Source organism: Neophocaena asiaeorientalis, unplaced genomic scaffold, assembly GCF_003031525.2.
Source record: "Neophocaena asiaeorientalis asiaeorientalis breed wild unplaced genomic scaffold, Neophocaena_asiaeorientalis_V1.1 scaffold123, whole genome shotgun sequence".
Lineage (NCBI taxonomy): Eukaryota > Metazoa > Chordata > Mammalia > Artiodactyla > Phocoenidae > Neophocaena > Neophocaena asiaeorientalis.
Genome location: NW_020173666.1, coordinates 11,888,866 through 11,908,637, shown reverse-complemented (window position 1 = coordinate 11,908,637; position 19,772 = coordinate 11,888,866). Strand labels below are relative to the sequence as shown.

General features: G+C 41.1%; 1 protein-coding gene across 1 annotated transcript in view; it reads right to left on the bottom strand.

Moving 5' to 3' along the window:
* SNX9 (sorting nexin 9) overlaps window positions 1-19,772 on the bottom strand; it is a 53,941-nt gene that overhangs the window by 31,268 nt on the left and 2,901 nt on the right. The window contains exons 3-5 of the mRNA XM_024748001.1: window positions 18,674-18,748; window positions 17,340-17,465; window positions 1,258-1,423 (exon numbers count right to left, since the gene is read on the bottom strand). Coding sequence (XP_024603769.1) covers window positions 1,258-1,423; window positions 17,340-17,465; window positions 18,674-18,748 — 367 coding nt within the window. The remainder of the gene's footprint in view (window positions 1-1,257; window positions 1,424-17,339; window positions 17,466-18,673; window positions 18,749-19,772) is intronic.

Below are 19,772 nucleotides of genomic sequence, written 5' to 3'. Positions count from 1 at the left end.
CAAAAAAAAAAAAAAAAAAAAAAAAAAAAAGAGGAATTGTTTAACACTACTAATAATAAAGGTGAGAGAAGGACAAGGGGGTGGAGGAGAAAGAGAAAGAAACGAGATAAGTAGTAACTGACCAGCATGAGGAGCCTAATATTCTAACAAGCTCTGCGTCAGATGAGGAGCTGCCAGCTTTCCTCCCTCCCTCCTTTCTTCTTCCACTGTTCTGTGCCTCTGTCTCCCACCTCTGATGGCCTGAGGAGTCCCTTTAGCATTAGGCAGGAAATTGCCCTGGGATCTCTGCCCTAAGAGTGCCACCACGAGAAGCCCAGAGACAAATGCCAAAACGAAAAAAAGAAGAGAATAGAAAGTATTAGAAGGATCTGGGCCAAGAGTCCTGGAGCCACGCCAAGTTACTACAGAAGCAGAAGTCAGCAGTCTAGTCTCAACATTTCTACCCAGCCCACGACTCCTGGTCCTGCAGCAGCCCAGCTCCTGTCCATGAGTGGGAGCTGGAAACCAGCACCTGTGCCCTTTATGGCTCCTGCATGCAAGTCTCCTGCTGTTTAGCACGTTCAGTTCTTGGCAAAATCTGCTCATCCAGGGATCATTAAAAAATAACGGGTGGATCTCTTAATTTCAGAACAGACATAAATCGCCTTTCTTAATTCCTGAATTGTTTCTCCTTTTAGAAATTCCTCTTTTGCCTCAGTATTTCCATTAAGAAATGGAAACAGGTAGTTAAGGAAAAGACAGAACAGCTACGTTAAAGGTCACAAACCATGTGACCATAAACCACTGAATGTGGCGATGAACCATATTCAATCCGTGTGCACATTTTTTGGGCCCAAATGTGTGTTAGTAGCTAAGATTTTAAAGTGGGAAGATGAGATGAAAATCGAGATTTCTACTCTCTCTGGAACTGTGGTGGTCCAGGAACACTAGCTCAGTTCTCCTGCAACGGCATCAACCCGCCGGCTAGAGCAGAGCTGCCCACCTCCGTCTTCCGCAGCCCCGCCCCACGGGGCTGCGCTGCTGTTCTGCTTTATGAACCTGGCCCCTGCAAGCGTTTGCATTTGTGGCTCCTTGACAGGTAACTGAGAGTGGACTAAAGACCATAACTAAAAACTACCTACATTTTGACCCAGAAAAGTAAGTTTGCTATTAGTGAATAAGAGCACCTGAGAACAGTTCCTTTGATTAAATCTATTTTAACTCCGATGCCCTTTAAGGGTGGGTGGGCTCCATCACCAGCAGAGCCCTCTTCCTCACCTGGTCCCTGGTAGGCCTGGGGATGACCAAAGGCAGTGTCCCAATTGTTGGAGGTGTTTCTTTGGGCTGCAGTCCCCTCGGGCTTGGCTCCCCAGCCATCCGAGCTTTCCCAGTTTCCAGATTTGGAAGCATTCCAGGCTGACCAGGGGTCATTGCCACTGCTGACCTGATGTTAGGGGTAAAAAAGGAGAGAGTATTCGTGACTTCTAGAAAGCATTACTCAATTCAGTAGGAATCACATAACAATTGAATTGGGGTGCTGAAAAAACGGATAGAAATTTAAAACAATTTACAATTTAAATAATAAAATTTTAGAAACACGTAGGAAAGCACAAAAGACAGGATCAACCGAATTTTATTGTTAACAGTTTGCCATATTTGCTTAGGAACTTTACAACAGTAACAAAGAAACTCCCTTTCTTTTTCCTTCCCCCAAGTAACTACTTTTCTGAACCTGCTCTCATTCCTGTGCCTGTTCTTATACTTCCACTGCGTATGTAATGGAACATGTAACGTATTCATAAATAACAAATGCTTTGTATTTTTCAAACTGACCTGAACACCACTGTACTGCATGTGTCTCTTTGCAAGCTGTCTTTTTCTTTCACTTAACATTATGTTTTTGAGATTATACTTGCTGGTACGAATATGTTTTATTCACTTTAACTGCTTGATAGTAATCAGCTGTATTTTTAACTGTTTTAATTTTTATTTGAAAAGGTAATATGTTCCCGGTAAGAAAAAAATTCAAATAGTATAAGAAGATATGAAATTTAAAAAATATTCCTACCACCTTAAAATGCCAGTCATTCTCTCAGAGATAATGACTCCTAACAAATTCCTTGTATATACTTAAACATGCCATGCAGAGAGAGCCTTTTTGCTTTTAAACATATTATGTGAGCCCAAATTATACTTTCTGCTCTGCACTTTTCTTTTGTTTTTCTATTTAATAGGCTAAAACATTCTCCTAGGTACAGCAGCACATGGATGACATCATTCTTTTACATGACTCCCCAGAATTCCACTGTATTTATTTCCCATCATCTAAAGAGCATATGCTCATTTATCTTGTTTGCCGTATTTGCTACTGTAAATAATGCTGCAATGCACAATCTTTCCTCACTTGTCCAATAGATGTATGTGAAATTCCCAGAAGAAAAATTGCTGGGCTAATACAAGTGTGCACTTAGAATGGATAGATTCTGTCAAACTGCTTTCTAAGGAGATTGTACAGTCACATTCCTACACTCCTTCTACACGCCAAGGGGTGGTGTCTTGCATAAAATGGGGCTACCATACTCCAAAACTATTTTTAAAATATTTTCTCCCATTATTCCTTAGCATAATTTTATAGTTTGATTATTAATATTATAAAAAAAATTTTGGAATGGGCAATACATGGCACCCAATATCAAGGAGTACTGCAATAAGAGTACCTGTAACCCACCTCTCACCCCTGGCTCACCCAGCCCTGAGGCAACCAGTTTTTTTTGTTTCCTTAATTTTTAAATTTTAAATCTTCAATCTATATGGAATTTACTTCAGTATATGAAATAATATAGGAATCCAGCTTAATTTTTTCCTGTAGTCATTCTGTTGTCCTGACATCACTTAATGAACAATCCACTTTCCTCCACTGATCTGAAATTCACCTTTATCGTATACTGGACTTGGGCCTATTTCTGGACTCTATTCTATCCTAGTAATCTATTCATACTAGTACCAAGCTACTCCGGAGTCCACTAGACAGAATACCATTAGTACTTTACCATAACATCTTTTATTGGTTTATTTTTACACGTGAACTTTAGCATCAGCTTCATGTTTTAAAACTAAAACAATCTTTAGTTTTAGCATTAGCATGTTAAGTTTAAAAAATGTGCTGATTTTCATTTGAATCACCTTAAATTTACAGATAAACTCAGGGAAAACAAATAGTGCCTTTAAAATAATTTCAATACTGAATGTATTTATTCAAGAACATGGAATAGCAAATTTTTCTCTTTACTCAAGTCTTCCTTCTCACATAAAAATTTGGGGGTTAGTTAGAGAGAGAGAGACAGAGAGATTGAGATTTGTAAGAAAATTACCCAAACGGCCTCATACACCTCTCTAATGTTTTAGAATGCTATCATGGTTGGTCTTTTTTTCACTCTTCATCAATTGACATACAGGGTGGATAACTGCCTGCCACCTACCAGAAGCATCAAAAACAGTATATGTTTTACAAAAGGAACTATGATTTCATTCTAACATCTCTATACCTCCAAGAAAAATTAATGAAGTTACTAGTGATTCTGCCTGAAGTCAAATATTAATAGCAGAAAGACATTCATCCTTATGACTGTGGATTTCTCGAACATACGGCTGACGGGGAGTTACTCTCAAGCCACTCCAGTGCAGACTGGAAATGAAGGCTGCCGTGCTGAGGGACTGACAATCACGCTTCATTTAAGAGAAGCCCTTCCTTCCATAGTTTTCTTTAAGTAGGGGTGTTTTATTCAGCAATATACACTCTGTGCTCTCCAAACTAAACTATGAGGTTTTGTTTTTAGAATTAAAAACTTCAAAAGGTACAGAAATTTTGGATAGTAAGATGACAGTAAGTACAGGCATTCATTGTCTAGCATTTCTATAAACTACTGAGGAAAAGGAACAGAAGGGTCATAACTAGAACTACAGGATGAGTAAAAGTTCAGCACTGCCATGACAGTAAGATCATGTTAGCAAATTGTCAGAGAAGGTTTTCATCATATTGAGGAAGAAATGGGATGTGGAATTCATCACCAAGTAACCTTAAAAAATTAAAGCTTATTAGGACAGAAACACATAACATGATAGTTCTTTTAAAAACTACTTTGTTTATACATTGTTTACAATAATTGCTATCTTATTTGGTTACGTGTACGATCTTAGCTCTCTGCCTGGGTTATGAAATCCTTCTTGGCAAATCTAATAACTTTGCTTCTCTCTGGTTTTTTTCCTGGAACATTCCTTCTACCTTGTTTCCACTTGACTCCTACTGATAAATCTTTCAAACCCTGACCAACTGGCAATCTCTCCAGCTTCTATCATTGACTTTTTACTCACTCTCTCTCTCTCAGGTGACCTCCAGGGTCCCTCCTCTAATATCAATAACTAACAACCAGCTCACAAAGCCTTCATGGTCTGCTTCTCTCTGAACCCACCCTTCCTGCACTTCGGCCTCTGGCTCCTTTGCTTTCAACTCCCAATAACCCTTCTGTCCCTTAACTGCAGGCATCTGGTCACACAATAGTCCACGCCTCTTCTCTACTTTCTTCGAGCTTTCCTTCAATGTCTTCCTCCTTTTCTTTCCCCTCCTTTCAGGGCACCAAACCCCTCCCGATTCTATCAACCACTTTAATTAAAAACCATTCATTAGACCTCACTGACCACAGAATAGATTCCAAACTCCTTAGGCCATCAATTAAGATCCTAACTTTTCCTTCCATAACGTTGCCTGTCCTCACTACTTGCCACTAACCCTCACTCTGAGCTTCAGCCCGCAGTTTCCCAGACTTTCCTGTGTCCTTGCCTTTGCTCAGGCTCTGCTCTCCATCTGCATGCAAAGGCTTCTACCTCACCTTCCTAGATTCTGGCCCAGTCCCACCCCATGGAGGGCGCTGGCCTCCGCCTGCTGGCTGACATTCAGTCACATCCTTCCACTTTCTCCCAAAGTTAGCCTTCCGTTAGAGTTATTGGCGTATCGGTTAGTCATTCCCAGTAGCAAGTCATGGGGAAACATCTCCCCTAAAAGATTCTCAAAGTGCCTTACATAAAGTGGCGAAGACTCAAATTTTTTATTTTTCTTAAAGTGGCTAACTGTGATCCTCTTGGTCATTTGTATGAAGTAGGTATTATTCTAATAATAATAGATTATTATATCTATGATTCTTTAGATATGCACCTAACCTTTATAACATTACTATTATTTCACAAAGAGGGAAATCAGATTTCCCTCATGTATACTGACTTGAGTCTCTTCTAGGAAAATAACCACTGTGGACGACCACAGAATAAGTGATTTTCGGCACTGCCATACGCTCTTAAAATAACAGTGCCTTCCCAGTTATGAAAGCTTATCAGTACCCTGTAGAAAAGCTGCAAGATGCTGACAGGTACAGATGGACAGAGGGACGGACATATGTGTGATGAAGAACAGTAACATGTTAATGGTAAAATCTAGAAGGTGCGTATATGATTATTTGCTATGAAGTTCACTTAACTTTCCTATGCTTTAAGTTTTAGCAAATGTTGGAAAATCCAACAAACAAAACTTGCACATACAAACATCGTCTTCTGAACTCCATGAGGATGCATGCAAGGGACAAGAGAAGGTCTGTGCCCATCAGGCTCACCAGTGATTTCTTGTTGCCTATGAACATGCGGCCTACACGTAGTAAGTGTTTAGTAAATTACTTGCTAAATTAAACCACTCACAAACACTCACGTGTTTGTCTGGATCTCTATTATGAATGGATTTTCACCTGCCTTGCACTGGAACTGGCTGACTATGTCTGACTTGCCCCCTAACTCCCACTCTAACTAAATTAAATACTCCCTAATGCCAGAAGCAATGTAGTCAACACATTTGCTCATTTAGCACTCTAATTTTTTTTTTTACATCTTTATTGGAGTGTAATTGCTTTACGGTGTTTCGTTAAGTTTGCACTGTATAACAAAGTGAATCAGCCATATGCATACACATGTCCCCATATCCCCTCCCTCTTGCGTTTCCCTCCCACTTTCCCTATCCCAACCCTCTAGGTGGTCAAAAGTGCTATGCGGCTGCTTCCCACTAGCCATCCATTTTACATTTGGTAGCGTATATATGTCAATGCTACTCTCTCACTTCATCCCAGCTTACCCTCCCCCCACCGTGTCCTCAAGTCCATTCTCTACGTCTGGCACTCTAAATTTAAAAGCTATCCTAACCTCATAAGACAAAACAAAGAAATACATTTACATTGTCTTTACATCATGAGACAATCTAAATGTATCTGCTGAAAGGAGCCTGTAGAGCAGAAAGACAGAGAACGGAGTCTGAGTGGCCATGGAGGGGTGGGGAGAGAAGGGTATTCCTGAGATAATCGTAGCAAAGCTATGCATCTTACAAATACATAATATGGGGTAAAAGGGGGCAAGGATAAGAACATTGGTCCACTGGTTGAATTTTAAATCCCTTACGAAACTGTAGAAATTTGACTGACGTAAATTTCTCATGGGTGCAACAGTTAAGAGCTGAAGCTCTAGAGGCTGTCTATCTGGGTTTGAATCCCAGCTTTACCACTTACTAGCTGTGTGAACTTGGGCAATGTACTCCATCTCTCTTAGTTTCCACTCTTATAGAACCGATATAACATCATAAACTTCCTCATAAGATTTCTGTAGGAATTCAATGACATAATGCATATAAAGCACCTAACAATTATCTGGCACGTGGTATGCGTTCAGTAGTGGTTATCTTACTACACGGGGGCTCATCTAGAGTATACAGAGAAGAATGAAGACTGGTAATCTTTGAGTAAATCCCCATTAGTTTATGCTTTAAAGGAAAAGATCAGTTATATTTCCAAATGGCTTCAATGACAGATCACATTAATAGAGAAACTTTTAATTAAATAAGTGATTATAGGCACTTAGGATACTTTCTATTTTAGCCAAAGATCTGTTTCCTTCAGATACATAAGAGAAAGAGGAAGAAGACAGAACTGTTTTGCCATGAAGTTCCAAAGCAACTCATAATTCTTGGGGGTCTTGGCACATTTTCTGTGTGCTAAATGGTGAGATCTTGCTTTTCTTCAAAGCCTAACCCCCACTGCAACAAACTGAGCTACACAATGATTTGGTTTAATGATCCTTCGGCCTCTGACTTCTTCGCCGTCAATTCCAAGAACCCCTTTTGTCCCTCACCTGCAGACATTTGGTCGCACAATAATGCATTATGTTCCTCCGCTAAGGTTTCAAACTCTGAGGGAGCTCTCCTATCCTCTTCTCCCAGCCCCCACCCCTCCTTTCTACTGAGCTATGTCATCATTCTCTTCTTTCCCCACCTTTTACGGTACCAAAGCCAACCAGACTCTGTAAACTCCGTGATTAAAAGTCCTTCATTAGACCTTGCTGTCCATGGAATAAATCCATCAATCGAGTCTCATCAAAAGTCTCCAAAGTATAAATCCCAATTGCCCTTCCAACTCCTACATGTGCCACATTCTATGTTGCCATGCCCCCAAGAAGAGCTTTAGTAAGATACTTCAGCTGAAACAATCACCTCACTTGGGAAAAAAAGGATTACTTCTAGGGGTTTTAAATGTTTATTTCCTCTTTCATTCAAGTTTGAATTTTACCTTATTTACGGAAGAAGAAGGAGAAGGAGAAGACGAAGAAGGTGGTGATTGGCTGAGACTTTCAATACAACCGATCTGAGCCAAAATATCCACCTTAAAATAAAAAAAGGTGCTCGGTAAACGAAGGGGAAAAAAAGAGTATATACCAAAGCTAACAACAGCAAATGCACAGCAGGGCTAAGTTCACCAGAAAACTCCAGCATGCCACCCATGCACCAAGATTACATGCAAAAAGCAAAGCCCCTACTGTATAGTAGTGGTTTGTCTTCAGTGCATTAGTATATATTCTAAAGACTCTTGCTGTCATAACACAGTGTCACTGAAGCACTAAAAATAATTATAAGCAGCACAGAAGGAATGGAACAAATATCATGCAAGTCGTACAGCCAATGAAAAAGACTCCAGAGGAAAAACACAGCCAAGCTTTTAAAAATGTTAGAATGTTGAACCAGGGCTTTCAAAGCCACCAGACATGTGAGATGAGCAAAGCTTCCTGGAACCACAGAGCCACGGAGAACCTACCAAGACCGGCTAAGAGCACAGAACAGCCCACGAGGTCGTGAACTCTGTGCTCCTGAGCTGACTGGCTTGGCGTGCAGTGTCAGCATGAGAACAGATAACCGATACACCCTGTGGAGCTAGGCAACGGCCAAAGCAGCACCGCTATTAGGAGGACAACCTTGGAGCCCAATTTCCAGGCTTCGAATCCCAGCTCCACAACTATCTAGTAGGGAAGTCACTACTATTAACATTTATATAGTGTTACGAGAATGCACTTTTCATGTACAACTTTCTTGTGAAGAAAGTTGTACCATTTGTAGATGTAAATAAACTTGTTTTTGGAAATCAACTAGTAATACACAAAGAAGACAATCAAGATGGAGTAACTGGGATCCAGTTTACGTTTCCACTTAAAACTAAAAAAGACAAAATATATGAAGTTGTCTTCAAATCATTAGACGTCAGGCAATAAAGGACCTGACCTCTGCCTAGAGAGACTTTCCAGGCCATGGATCAGGGACGGGGAACCCATGCAGAGACCACTGGTCTCTGTGAATTAAGAAGACAGAGCTGGGAGTCTGGGGCAGAGTACTGAGAAGCAGAAAGCTGCACAGAGACCTCCGGAGATGAGTGGGGGACGGGACGGGACCCCAGGCCTTAGGCTGAGTACTGATCAGTGGATGCACGTGAGGGAGCTGCCATATGAAAGGTTAAGTAACAACCCCTTAGTAGGGTGGTTCTCACCAGCCAGAATGGAAAACTTCATGACTCATAAGGGTGACAGCAGGTACAGCACTGAAAAGGCTTTTGCTTCAACAGAGAGGCAAAAATATCCCTAGACTGAGCATTGCTCTGGTCCCACTCTAAAAAGCTTAAACTGAAAGAATTAAACTGTTTCTAAGTAACTTTCTTTTAAAGAAAAATAAAACAAAACAAAACACTAGTCTGCAACTGCTGACCACAAAAATGATAGGTATGGTTTTGTTATATTTTGCTACTTTGTTGTTACTCTGCTTCTTATACGACATCCTTGGGCCACCAGGATGAGTAAGAATCAAACTCTTACTTCTGACAACAGGCATCAACGAAAATGCAGTAAGACCTGGGCAAGGGCCTGTTTGGAAACAACAGTCAGATCGACTTGATTCACTGGTTTCCCAGTATGTTCTGCTGGTTTCAGGCGAAATAAGTTCTTCTGGTTTCCCAGTTCTTCAAGACATGGTCTAAGAAGAACTTTCACTGCACACGTCATGAGACAACACTGGGAGAGGCTGGGGGCAGATGGAGAGACGGGCAACAGATGCCTTTATTTCTCTCTGTGCCCACTTGAACTAGTTCAGACTTCAAGGGTGATCTAGGTCTGAGAATTAATGAGAAAGATAACTTATATTTCATCAAGGTTGCCTTCTGTTTGGCGTTCTACCAAACCAGCAGAGAAGAGCACAAAGAATACATAAAGGTTCAAAAGATACTGATGAGTAGGTAGAGCTCCCGCTGCCCACCTGGTTCCTTACAGAGGATGCCCAAAGTTCAATACAGGTCAACACGGACCATTCGGTTTGACAAGTCTACCAGGTAAGAAGAGCTGCAAATCATGGGCTCACTACCTTGCGTATTATCATCTCGGGGGAAAGGCTCTGGAAGCATCATTCGAGGGCCCACCTTATCACCACACAAGGAAATCCTCAGTCACATACATCTACACCCTATCGGTTATGTTGCTATGGCCGATTACACTGCCATTCCCTAATATATACGCTTGGAAGGAAAGAAGGAGGGAAGGAACTTCCAGAGTAAGACTTTGGCCAGGGATAAACAACAGAAATGAATGGAAAGTTACTGGTTTTGTGAAAGCTGAGGTTATTATGTTTTTGTTTGTTTTTTGAACCTTATCTGCATGACTGAGGCATAACTGTCTTTATCTGACATTTCTCATTCACGAAATGTTTAATAACCATGTGCCAACTGTGTTAGGAAGTGGGACTAGAAAGCCAATAACGTGATTCCTCTATAAACCGAGAACATTTCAATCAGTTTCTGACAAAGGTTTCTCGTTCTCAAAAAGGCCTACAGAAGGTATTAAATTGTCTTATGTGAAAAGCCTAATTATTTCAGCTCAAAATACAGACAGAATTTGTAGAATTTCCTATTTTGTTATTTATAGATCTTTTGCTAAAATTTAGCACATCATCTAATTCTACAGAGGAACCTCTACTGATTTCAAAAAACCCCTTATAGAAATATAAAACTTGTACATTCTTTAAAAAGTAAGGCTCGATCACAACAACAGATTAAATTAATTTGTAGCCAGTCACATTAATACTACTGACTGGAAATTACTTCCCAAAAAGCTTAAATGACTTAACAGATCCTTTATTAATTCACATTCTGAACCCACAGATGACAATTCCAGGTATTTATTTTTTAAATAGAGAAAACTAAAAGAATAAAATTTGCCTTAAAAAATGGAAAATATTTGTACTAGCTTCGAGAATTTACTTATTTTTTCAGCACAAAGTTTTTAAACAGGTAGCTTTATGTGCCAAACAGGATGATGCTATAAGTAGCAGAAGACAATTTGATAGATCGGTCTAATAAAGGTCCACGTGAAATGGGCTTTTATAGACATTCCTCTGATGATGGGTTGGGCGTATAACAATGCTGACTGGCCCTTCACCAGGGCAGTTATAAGGTAAAAACAAAACAAACCCTTTGCTTTTGTCATTTGTTTCCTGTTAGATAAAGCCAAATAGCAACAAAACATCCTAAAAAATAAATTCCGCCAGTGTGTATTTTTGAATGGGTCCCAGATGCACAAAGCTGTCTTATGTAAGGCAAGGGTCTGGGATCAGGAAAGCGTGGAAGGTTAACATCACCAGCCCAGTTCAGTTTTGAAGAAAAATGTCAACAAATCCTGTATACAGATGCGCACAACCCTCGTTACAAAGCCCCGTCACTGAGTAAAGGGGTCCTGTGTGGCGGGGAGAGGGGGTGGGGAAATGGAGAGAACCTTCGCAACAGGGCTTTGTAAGGAGAAAGTCTCAGTAAGCCATTAGGAGAAGTCCACAGCATTACAGACCTTATTTGAGATAATGAAATAATAAGCCTTTGTGAAGGTTTCTTTTGCTGATTTATTTATTTATTTTAACATCTTTATTGGGGTACAACTGCCCTACAATGGTGCGTTAGTTTCTGCTCCACAACAAAGTGAATCAGCTACACATACACACACGTTCCCATATGTCCTCCCTCTTGCGTCTCCCTCCCTCCCACCCTCCCTATCCCACCCCTCCAGGCGGTCACAAAGCACCAAGCCGATATCCCTGTGCCATGCGGCTGCTTCCCACTAGCTATCTACCTTACGTTTGGTAGTGTATATATGTCCATGCCTCTCTCTCGCTTTGTCACAGCTTACCCTTCCCCCTCCGTGTCCTCAAGTCCGTTCTCCAGTAGGTCCGCGTCTTTATTCCTGTCTTACCCCTAGGTTCTTCATGACATTTTTTTCCCTTAAATTCTATATATATGTGTTAGCATACGGTATTTGTCTTTTTCTTTCTGACTTACTTCACTCTGTATGACAGACTCTAGGTCTATCCACCTCATTACAAATAGCTCAATTTCGTTTCTTTTTATGGCTGAGTAATATTCCATTGTATATATGTGCCACATCTTCTGATTTATTTTTAAATGGACTACAAAATGGCCTAAAAAGGGACTTTTTTTTGAGAAATGCGAAAGCAAAACGTAGTTCCAACATAAAATTACTATTTCCTTCCTCATTCCTTAATAAATAAAAGTTTCTTCATAACAAATACCATCACACTGAAAATCTCTACATAATCAAAAAGGTGTTATGTCCCTAAATACTCACTTAACTTTGAGCATTTGTTTAATATCCAAACTGTTAAAAATAATTAACCCCCTACTAAGTACCACGTATTGTTCTAAACACTTCAGAACTTTTTTCCATTTACTCTTTCCAACAATTCTTTGAGGTCTTACAGATGAGGAAACTGAGGCACACAGAAGCTAAGAAGCTCACCGTGAGTCACACAGCAAGTATGAGATCTGGGAATAAAATCTAGGCAAGGTCTGGGATTAAAACCGAGCGTTTTCCTGCCCTTACACATCTAAAGGATGCAGGACACTCCTATCAATAACTATGGCTCACAAAGGCACTCAGGGTTTTAAAGTGGAATGAAAAAGAGATCATAGAAAAAAAGCAACCTTTCAGAGAAACAGAAATGGGAAAGTCAGGAAGAGAAACTAGATTTGTGGGGAAATAATGAGTGATTCTGTTCATGCAGAGTCTGAGATACAGAGGAGACAGGCAGATAGCGATGCTGAACAAGAAGCTGGAGACTGAGCAAACTGCAGAGAAAATTCAACATTGGAGAGATATTTCTAAGGGAATCTTCTGCACGGTTAGAGAGGGTAGAAGAAGGAGACAGGTTGGAACAAAAAAGGGTAAGTGGATTGAGATTGTTCCATGGAGAGGGAAGAGGTGAAAAAAGAAGGAAATATTTCTTAAATGTCTTCCGTGAGTCTGACACCACTTTATACCAGTGGCCTGGTCCTCCGATAGTTCAGGAAGCAGCCACGACTCTTACAAAGTGGAGCCAGACTGTCAACCCAGCTCTAACACCAAACGTTACACCAGGCTTCCCACCGCACCAACCCACATGGAGAGGGGGAAGGATGGGATGAGAAACCGTGAAACAGAAGAACAGAGATATAGCCAAGGGCAACTGGGATACAGTGTGATAAAGAAAGCAACAAGAATTTTAACAAAAGGAGAAGCAGCTTATTCCAAGTGTGTACACCTTTCTAGTTTAAAAAGCATAGAAAAATAAATCCCTCAAGTCAAAAACCTTCAGATAAAACATCTAGGTTTATACAACTTTCAATTAATGTTTAAGCCCCATTGTTCTTTTAAAGGTACAAACAAAAACTTCCCATTAATTTCTCAAAAGTAAGTTCTGCAAAGAGGCAGTAATCTAAGAGTCTTTAAAAAGATCTACACTGAGAACCTTTTCATAATCAATGATATAATTTAAACACTAATAGCTGGGAGAAAACCCAAATGAGGACGGCTATTAACACATGTTTGGTAATAATGTCTGAGATTCATTTCCACCAGCTGGTTAATTCATTCTAGCGGCACAGCTACTAACAGGAAATGCTCCTGAAACTGCAAAATATCAGATAAATGACTAATAATGAAACCAGTAATAACCACTAAAAACCATTCTTCTTTTCTAAAGGTACTGCAATAGCTGTCCTCATCCAACTTAAAATCTGTAATAGAAAAAAAAAACAAGAACCTGACTCATTTCTTGGATATCCTTCAATAATTTTTCTACACAATTTGCATCTGTGGTGTGTATATATTTAAACACAATAAAGATAACATTACACATAGTGATATGCCTTTTTAAAAGCCCATTCATCCATATCTGTATATCTGAAGCTACCCTCATTCTTCTAAAAGCAGTCCTGCTTCCCATGGTGTGGCTGTCCTGTAGTCTATCTGACCAGCTCCTACGGATGAGGCACACATTCTACGCTTTGCTGTTATAAGAGTGCTGCAGGAAACCTCTTCTCCTGCCCAGATGGCTGTGTTCAGAGAGTAGAGCTGTAAGATCAACTCAGAGTGCTGGGTCAAAGAGTAGATGCACCTCAAATATTAATATATATTATCAACCTGTCCTCCAAAAAGCTTCATCGATTTATCCTTTACCAGCTTCATACCAGAATGCCTATTTGAACACGCCTTTCTTCACACTAGGAGTGAAAACATTTTGATTCTCTGCTAATTTGATAGAAGAACTTCAAAATGAGCATTTTCCTATGTTTATTGGCTCTTCGTATTTCTTTTCCAATGAAAAATCTGTTCATATCCTTTGCCCATTTCTTCTGAGTTGTTTACCTTTTTCCTACAGATTTACAAGAGTTCTTTGTATATTAACAGAATTAGCTGACATCTCTGGCATGTTAGAAATTTTTTTCCTAGTTGAATATTACTTTTTAAAAAAATTTTTATTTATTTATCTTTGGCTGTGTTGGGTCTTCGTTGCTGCACGCGGGCTTTCTCTAGTTGCGGCGAGTGGGGGCTACTCTTCGTTGCGGTGTATGGGCTTCTCACTGCGGTGGCTTCTCGTTGCAGAGCACAGGCTACAGGCGTGTGGGCTTCAGTAGTTGTGGCACGCGGGCTCAGTAGTTGTGGCTCGCGGGCTCTAGAGTGCAGGCTCAGTAGTTGTGGCGCACAGGCTTAGTTGCTCCGCGGCATGTGGGATCTTCCTGGACCAGGGCCCGAACCCGTGTCCCCTGCACTGGCAGGAGGATTCTTAACCACTGCGCCACCAGGGAAGCCCCTTACTTTTTGACTTAAATATATCAATTCTTTCCTTAATGGCTGCCAGAAATTGTGCTGTGCTTAGAAAGACCTTCTATATTCCAAAGTTAATGAAAGGAAATGTTACCTATATTTTTTCCAAGTACTTAAAAAAATAAAACAGCTCTATCATTTTTCAAATTAAATTGTTCCAACACATTTAAAGAATAGTGCATTATACTCCTTTGACATTTACAGCTCTAGTCTATACCTCAGCCAAGTGGCTGGACTGTGTTTTACAGGTAAAGGGTTCCCTTACATACTAGAAAGGAAAGAAAAAGATCATAATGGGGGTTGGGATGATGCATCAACATTATCTACCTCTACACCAGTCACTGCACTTACCTCTGTGATTGCTCAGTAAGAAGCTAGAACCAGAAGGTACCCCAAGCAACCTGAAATTAGGAGTTTTAAGAAAAACAAAAGGAAGTGCTATTTTACATATTAAGTTATAAATAAATGTATGAACTAATTACTGTGAAATGCAGTATAGCTTAAAAATACAAAGTCAGTGAAGACTCAGACAAATTAAAAAATAACAGGCTCAAAATAAGTTATTCAAGAACATCTGCAGACGGATGTAACCTTTTAGAGAGATCTCTCTAAAAAGATATGGTTTAAAAGATACAACAGTCAGAAAGTTGGATAACCAGTAGCTGAATGTGAGGCTTTAACCTGCCTGTGCAGGAAGAAGGCCAAACTGAAAACAAGTGGTGCTGAGGAGACTCAAGGGATACTGACTAGAGTGTACACAGCGTACCGAGCTGAAGGGGGGCCCTGCCCGCCTGACGGCAGAGAGGAGAGGCCTGGCTCCTCTGACACACTTATCTCCAAATAAAACTGTCCTCTGGGAACTAACACAACGCCAGACTAACTAGAAAGGCCCAAGAGGCATAGCCCTGGAACAAAAATAGTATTTTCTTACTGACATTCAGAAAATGAAATAACGGGCAAACCTGACAGCCACATTTTTAAAAGCTGCCAATTAATAATGGTATTTATAAAACGTACCACAGTTTTGGCCCATTTAAGTTGTTCTCACATCCCGGATAACTGAGAGCACAGACGGCTGCTGAAAATATTTTTATTCAAATGCTTTAATTCATTCATTATGGTCATGCTTTCTGTATTTTGTTACTCCTTGTTTTGGTTCATTTTTTCCTTTGCTTTCAAAGGATCTGATTAGATTTAATGTCAGATTGGATTAGTAAAACCTAACCTTAAAAAAAAGTCGGTTATATTCTCTTCAAAATAACCTGGAAGAAAAAAATTACACTTATGCTGATCAGTTTATGTTGTTACATTTAAATACTGAGTAGTCTTCTTCATAACATAAAATTTGAGCCTGACTTTGAATTTGTGTTTATGAGCTAAAGTACTTCAGTCTACCTTGAGATATTTGAAACAGGTCCCCGAATTAAAATAAGATGAATATTCCCATTTTTTGTTTCCTTCACTTATTCTACGATCATCTCATTAAAATTCCCCTTTATTGAAATGCCATTTTTACTTAATGCAAACCCTTTCACTGATGTTTTTGTAAAACTCAGTGACTCTCAGCTGGGTTGACTTTGCGCATTTGGCAACAACTGGAGACAATTTTGGTGACTGGAACCAGGGTTGGGGCAGTGGTGGGGGGAGGCGGGGAGAGCGGTGAGTGCAGGCCGGAGACGCAGCTAGTCATCACAGGAAGGGAGCATCAGGCCCCAAACGTTAACAGCTCCCAGGCTCAGAATCCCTGGTAAAACATCAAGTGAGGCTTAACTACTATTTCGTCACCCTTTATCGTAACGGGGGTTGGGATGATGCATCAACATTATCTACCTCTACACCGGTCACTGGCCAATATTCTTAGGTATTACAGATTAACAAAATATAGGAGAATGCTCAACTCTGGTGATAACCTCGCCTCTGAATTTTAAATATCTGAGCCAGACAATGTGTAATTTAGGATGTCCACAAAAGCTATTTTAAAATGTATAAAATCTGCAGTTAACATATGGTAACAGTACTTTGAAAAACTCTCTAAAAGGTTAAGATATAAATATTCTGTAAGCAAATAATCATAAGTGATATGATTATTAGGCTTTACCTAATTTAAAGCCTTTTATGTAGTTAAAAATGTCAAGAAGTAACATCTCCTGAAGCCCATTCATTTCTAAAGATGTAGGAGGCAATAACACTTCCATATCCATCTTCTCAATTTTCTTACAGACACTGGCTCTGGATAATCATTGAGCAATAACCGAACCAGGCAGAGTCACCTAAACTGGTCAAATTCCTTAAAATTACTGTGAACTTGCAGCATAGTTTTCTCAAATTAGCCCACTCTTCTAAGTTTTCTAGAAGCAGTACCATAACGGTACCAACTGCTAGATCTCCAGCCACTTTTACATGCACTGCATCTGCAAGGGGGGGCTCGAGCCGAGAGTGCAAGCAACGTGCCAAGGTCACAGAAATCAGGTCCTGTTCCAGCCAGACCGTTGACCCTGACCGCTGCACCTCAGCAGAGGACCCTTTTCCTTCCTTGCCCTCAAGTGAGAGGATATTCGCAATCTATGGGGTCTGCATTCATACCATGCCAGACTTTTACAAGCAACTCTCAATGAACACCCCGCCTTCTGGTTAATCATCAACTCTAAAAACAGTGTTTGTTAAAACCCAGCAAGAAATGCCACACGAATAACACGTGAACAGCTACTTTGTTTATGCTGTCAGGGAATGGCAATAGCTATAATGCAGCACAAGCTCTCACAAACGTGCTTTGCTCTCAGTAAAGCCAGTCGCATCCAGCAGGATGACGGAGTGAGATTTACCTGGTTGTTACTGCTGGCAGCTGATGAACCGGCTTGAGCTGTACTTGCTGAGAGGGAATCGAGGAAGGCTTGGTCAGCCACTGAATTTCCACATGAAAACTGATCTTTTCCATCACTGGGCAAAATCTGAACGTTAGAAAGAACCACAGTTATCTTCATAGAGTTATTTCAGAGTTAGAGCCCCTGAGGGCAAGCAAGAACTGTCAACTAATATGGAAAAGGGATTTCTATTCTTAAAGAGTAAGCAAGCCCAAGAAGATGTCATAATTCCTTTCTGTCAGTATGCAGAATTCTAGAAATGCAACTAACGCCAGTATCAACTTAAATGCTCCCGTTTTCCTCATTCTTGTTAATTTTTAGGATCCTGAATGCACAGTGCACAGAGGTCAAACACGACATAAACATGAGACACGTGGACTGGGTTCAGGGGCCTGGGAACCCTCTGAATCTGTCTGGAAAAGGTGGGGTGTCTGAGATTTCATCAGATTCTCCGGAGTGTTCAAAACTCCCCCAGCCAACTCTCAGGAGCAACAGACAGCCTTCCCATTCTGCAGGCAGTGCCCAGCACACATCCTCCCAGGGCACTATTTCTCTCTACTGGAGGGGAGCTCAAGGCAACTTTGTTCTTGATCTCACTCCGACTTTACTCACAGGGCACCAGACAGCCTTAGTTTCTTTCTATCACCCAGGATGAGAGGCAAGCTCACCACATGCCCAGGACTCAGCTCAGTGATCTCTGGACAACCAGCAGGGGGTGCCAGGAGGCTGACTCAGAGAGGGTTTGTCAGCTGAGGGGGTGTGCCCCAGGCAGGGAGGGCTCATTCAGGGGCTGTGCACTATCCTTGGCATCTATCACAACAGAGCTTAAACCAGGCAATAGCTCACAGCAGCCCATCCAAGACCCTTCGTCCTTGGGAATGGGAGAAGGGACTGAGAGAGATGTCCTAAATTAGCACAGGGAGAAGACAGCTACTTCAAACAGCCTGCTGTTTAAACTTTGTGAATCAATTCTACAGTAAACAGTACTGTAGGCAGCAGCTACTACACAATATTAGCAAAGGGAAAAATAGAGACTTTTATTCAGAATAATTAAAAGTTGCTATCCTTGGAGGAAGGATCTAAATATTTGGAGTCACTCTTTGGAGCCTAAGTCTACAGGTAATATTTCTTCTTGGTTCTACTTCAATGTATTTTCTACATTTTATATAATCAGCATGTATCACTCTTACAATGGAATTTTTTCATTATCTTCCAGTCCTGTCCTTTAAGTTGATAATTCACAAAAACATATATGACGACCAGATTTAATTAATAAATGACAGTTAAGCCCTTACCTCAACGTAGTCTGTGGGAACAAGCCCTCGTTCTCCTTTGCTGTTTCTTCCTTCCAGCCATCCTCCACCAACATCCTCAAAAAGGTTGAAAAAAAAAAAAAAAGATTATAGTTGGAATTTCCTGCAGAGTTTTTTTTTTTTTTTTGGCGGTACGCGGGTCTCTCACTGTTGCGGCCTCTCTCATTGCGGAGCACAGGCTCCGGACACGCAGGCTCAGCGGCCATGGCTCACGGGCCCAGCCGCTCCGTGGCACGTGGGATCTTCCCGGACCGGCGCACGAACCCGTGTCTCCTGCATCGGCAGGCGGACTCTCAACCACTGCGCCACCAGGGAAGCCCTCCTGCAGATATTTTGCTCTGGGAATTGTTATACATAAAAAAGCAGGGACTTCCCTGGTGGCACAGTGGTTAGGAATCCGCCTGCCAATGCAGGGGACATGGGTTCGAGCCCTGGCCCGGGGGGATCCCACATACCGCGGAGCAACTAGGCCCATGCGCCACAGCTACTGAGCCTGCGCCATAGAGCCCACGTGCCACAACTACTGAAGCCCAGGCGACTGGAGCCCGTGCTCCGCAACAAGAGAGGCCAGCACAATGAGAAGCCTGCGCACCCCAGTGAGGAGTGGCCCCCACTCGCTGCAACTAGAGGGGGCCCAGCCACAACTACTGAAGCCCAGGCGACTGGAGCCCGTGCTCCGCAACAAGAGAGGCCAGCACAATGAGAAGCCTGCGCACCCCAGTGAGGAGTGGCCCCCACTCGCTGCAACTAGAGGGGGCCCACATGCAGCAACCAAGACCCAACGCAGCCAAAAATAAATAAATACATTTATTTTTTTAAAAAAAGTAATTAACATTAACCTTTTCATTCCTGCAGAGCTAACGTTGTTCAAATTTTTAAATTCTTAAGCCTTCTCTTTACATCAGAAAATGATATAATCTAAAAAGAAAACTCAAACTTGAACAACCGATCAAAGATTGAAAAACAGTCTATTAATAGAATGCCATCATTTTGTAGTTCCTTTCTATTTACTGGTCTGTGGTAGATCACAAAAATGGTTTGCAGCTCTGACTGTCAAGAGGTAGAATGCACACCCCTACTT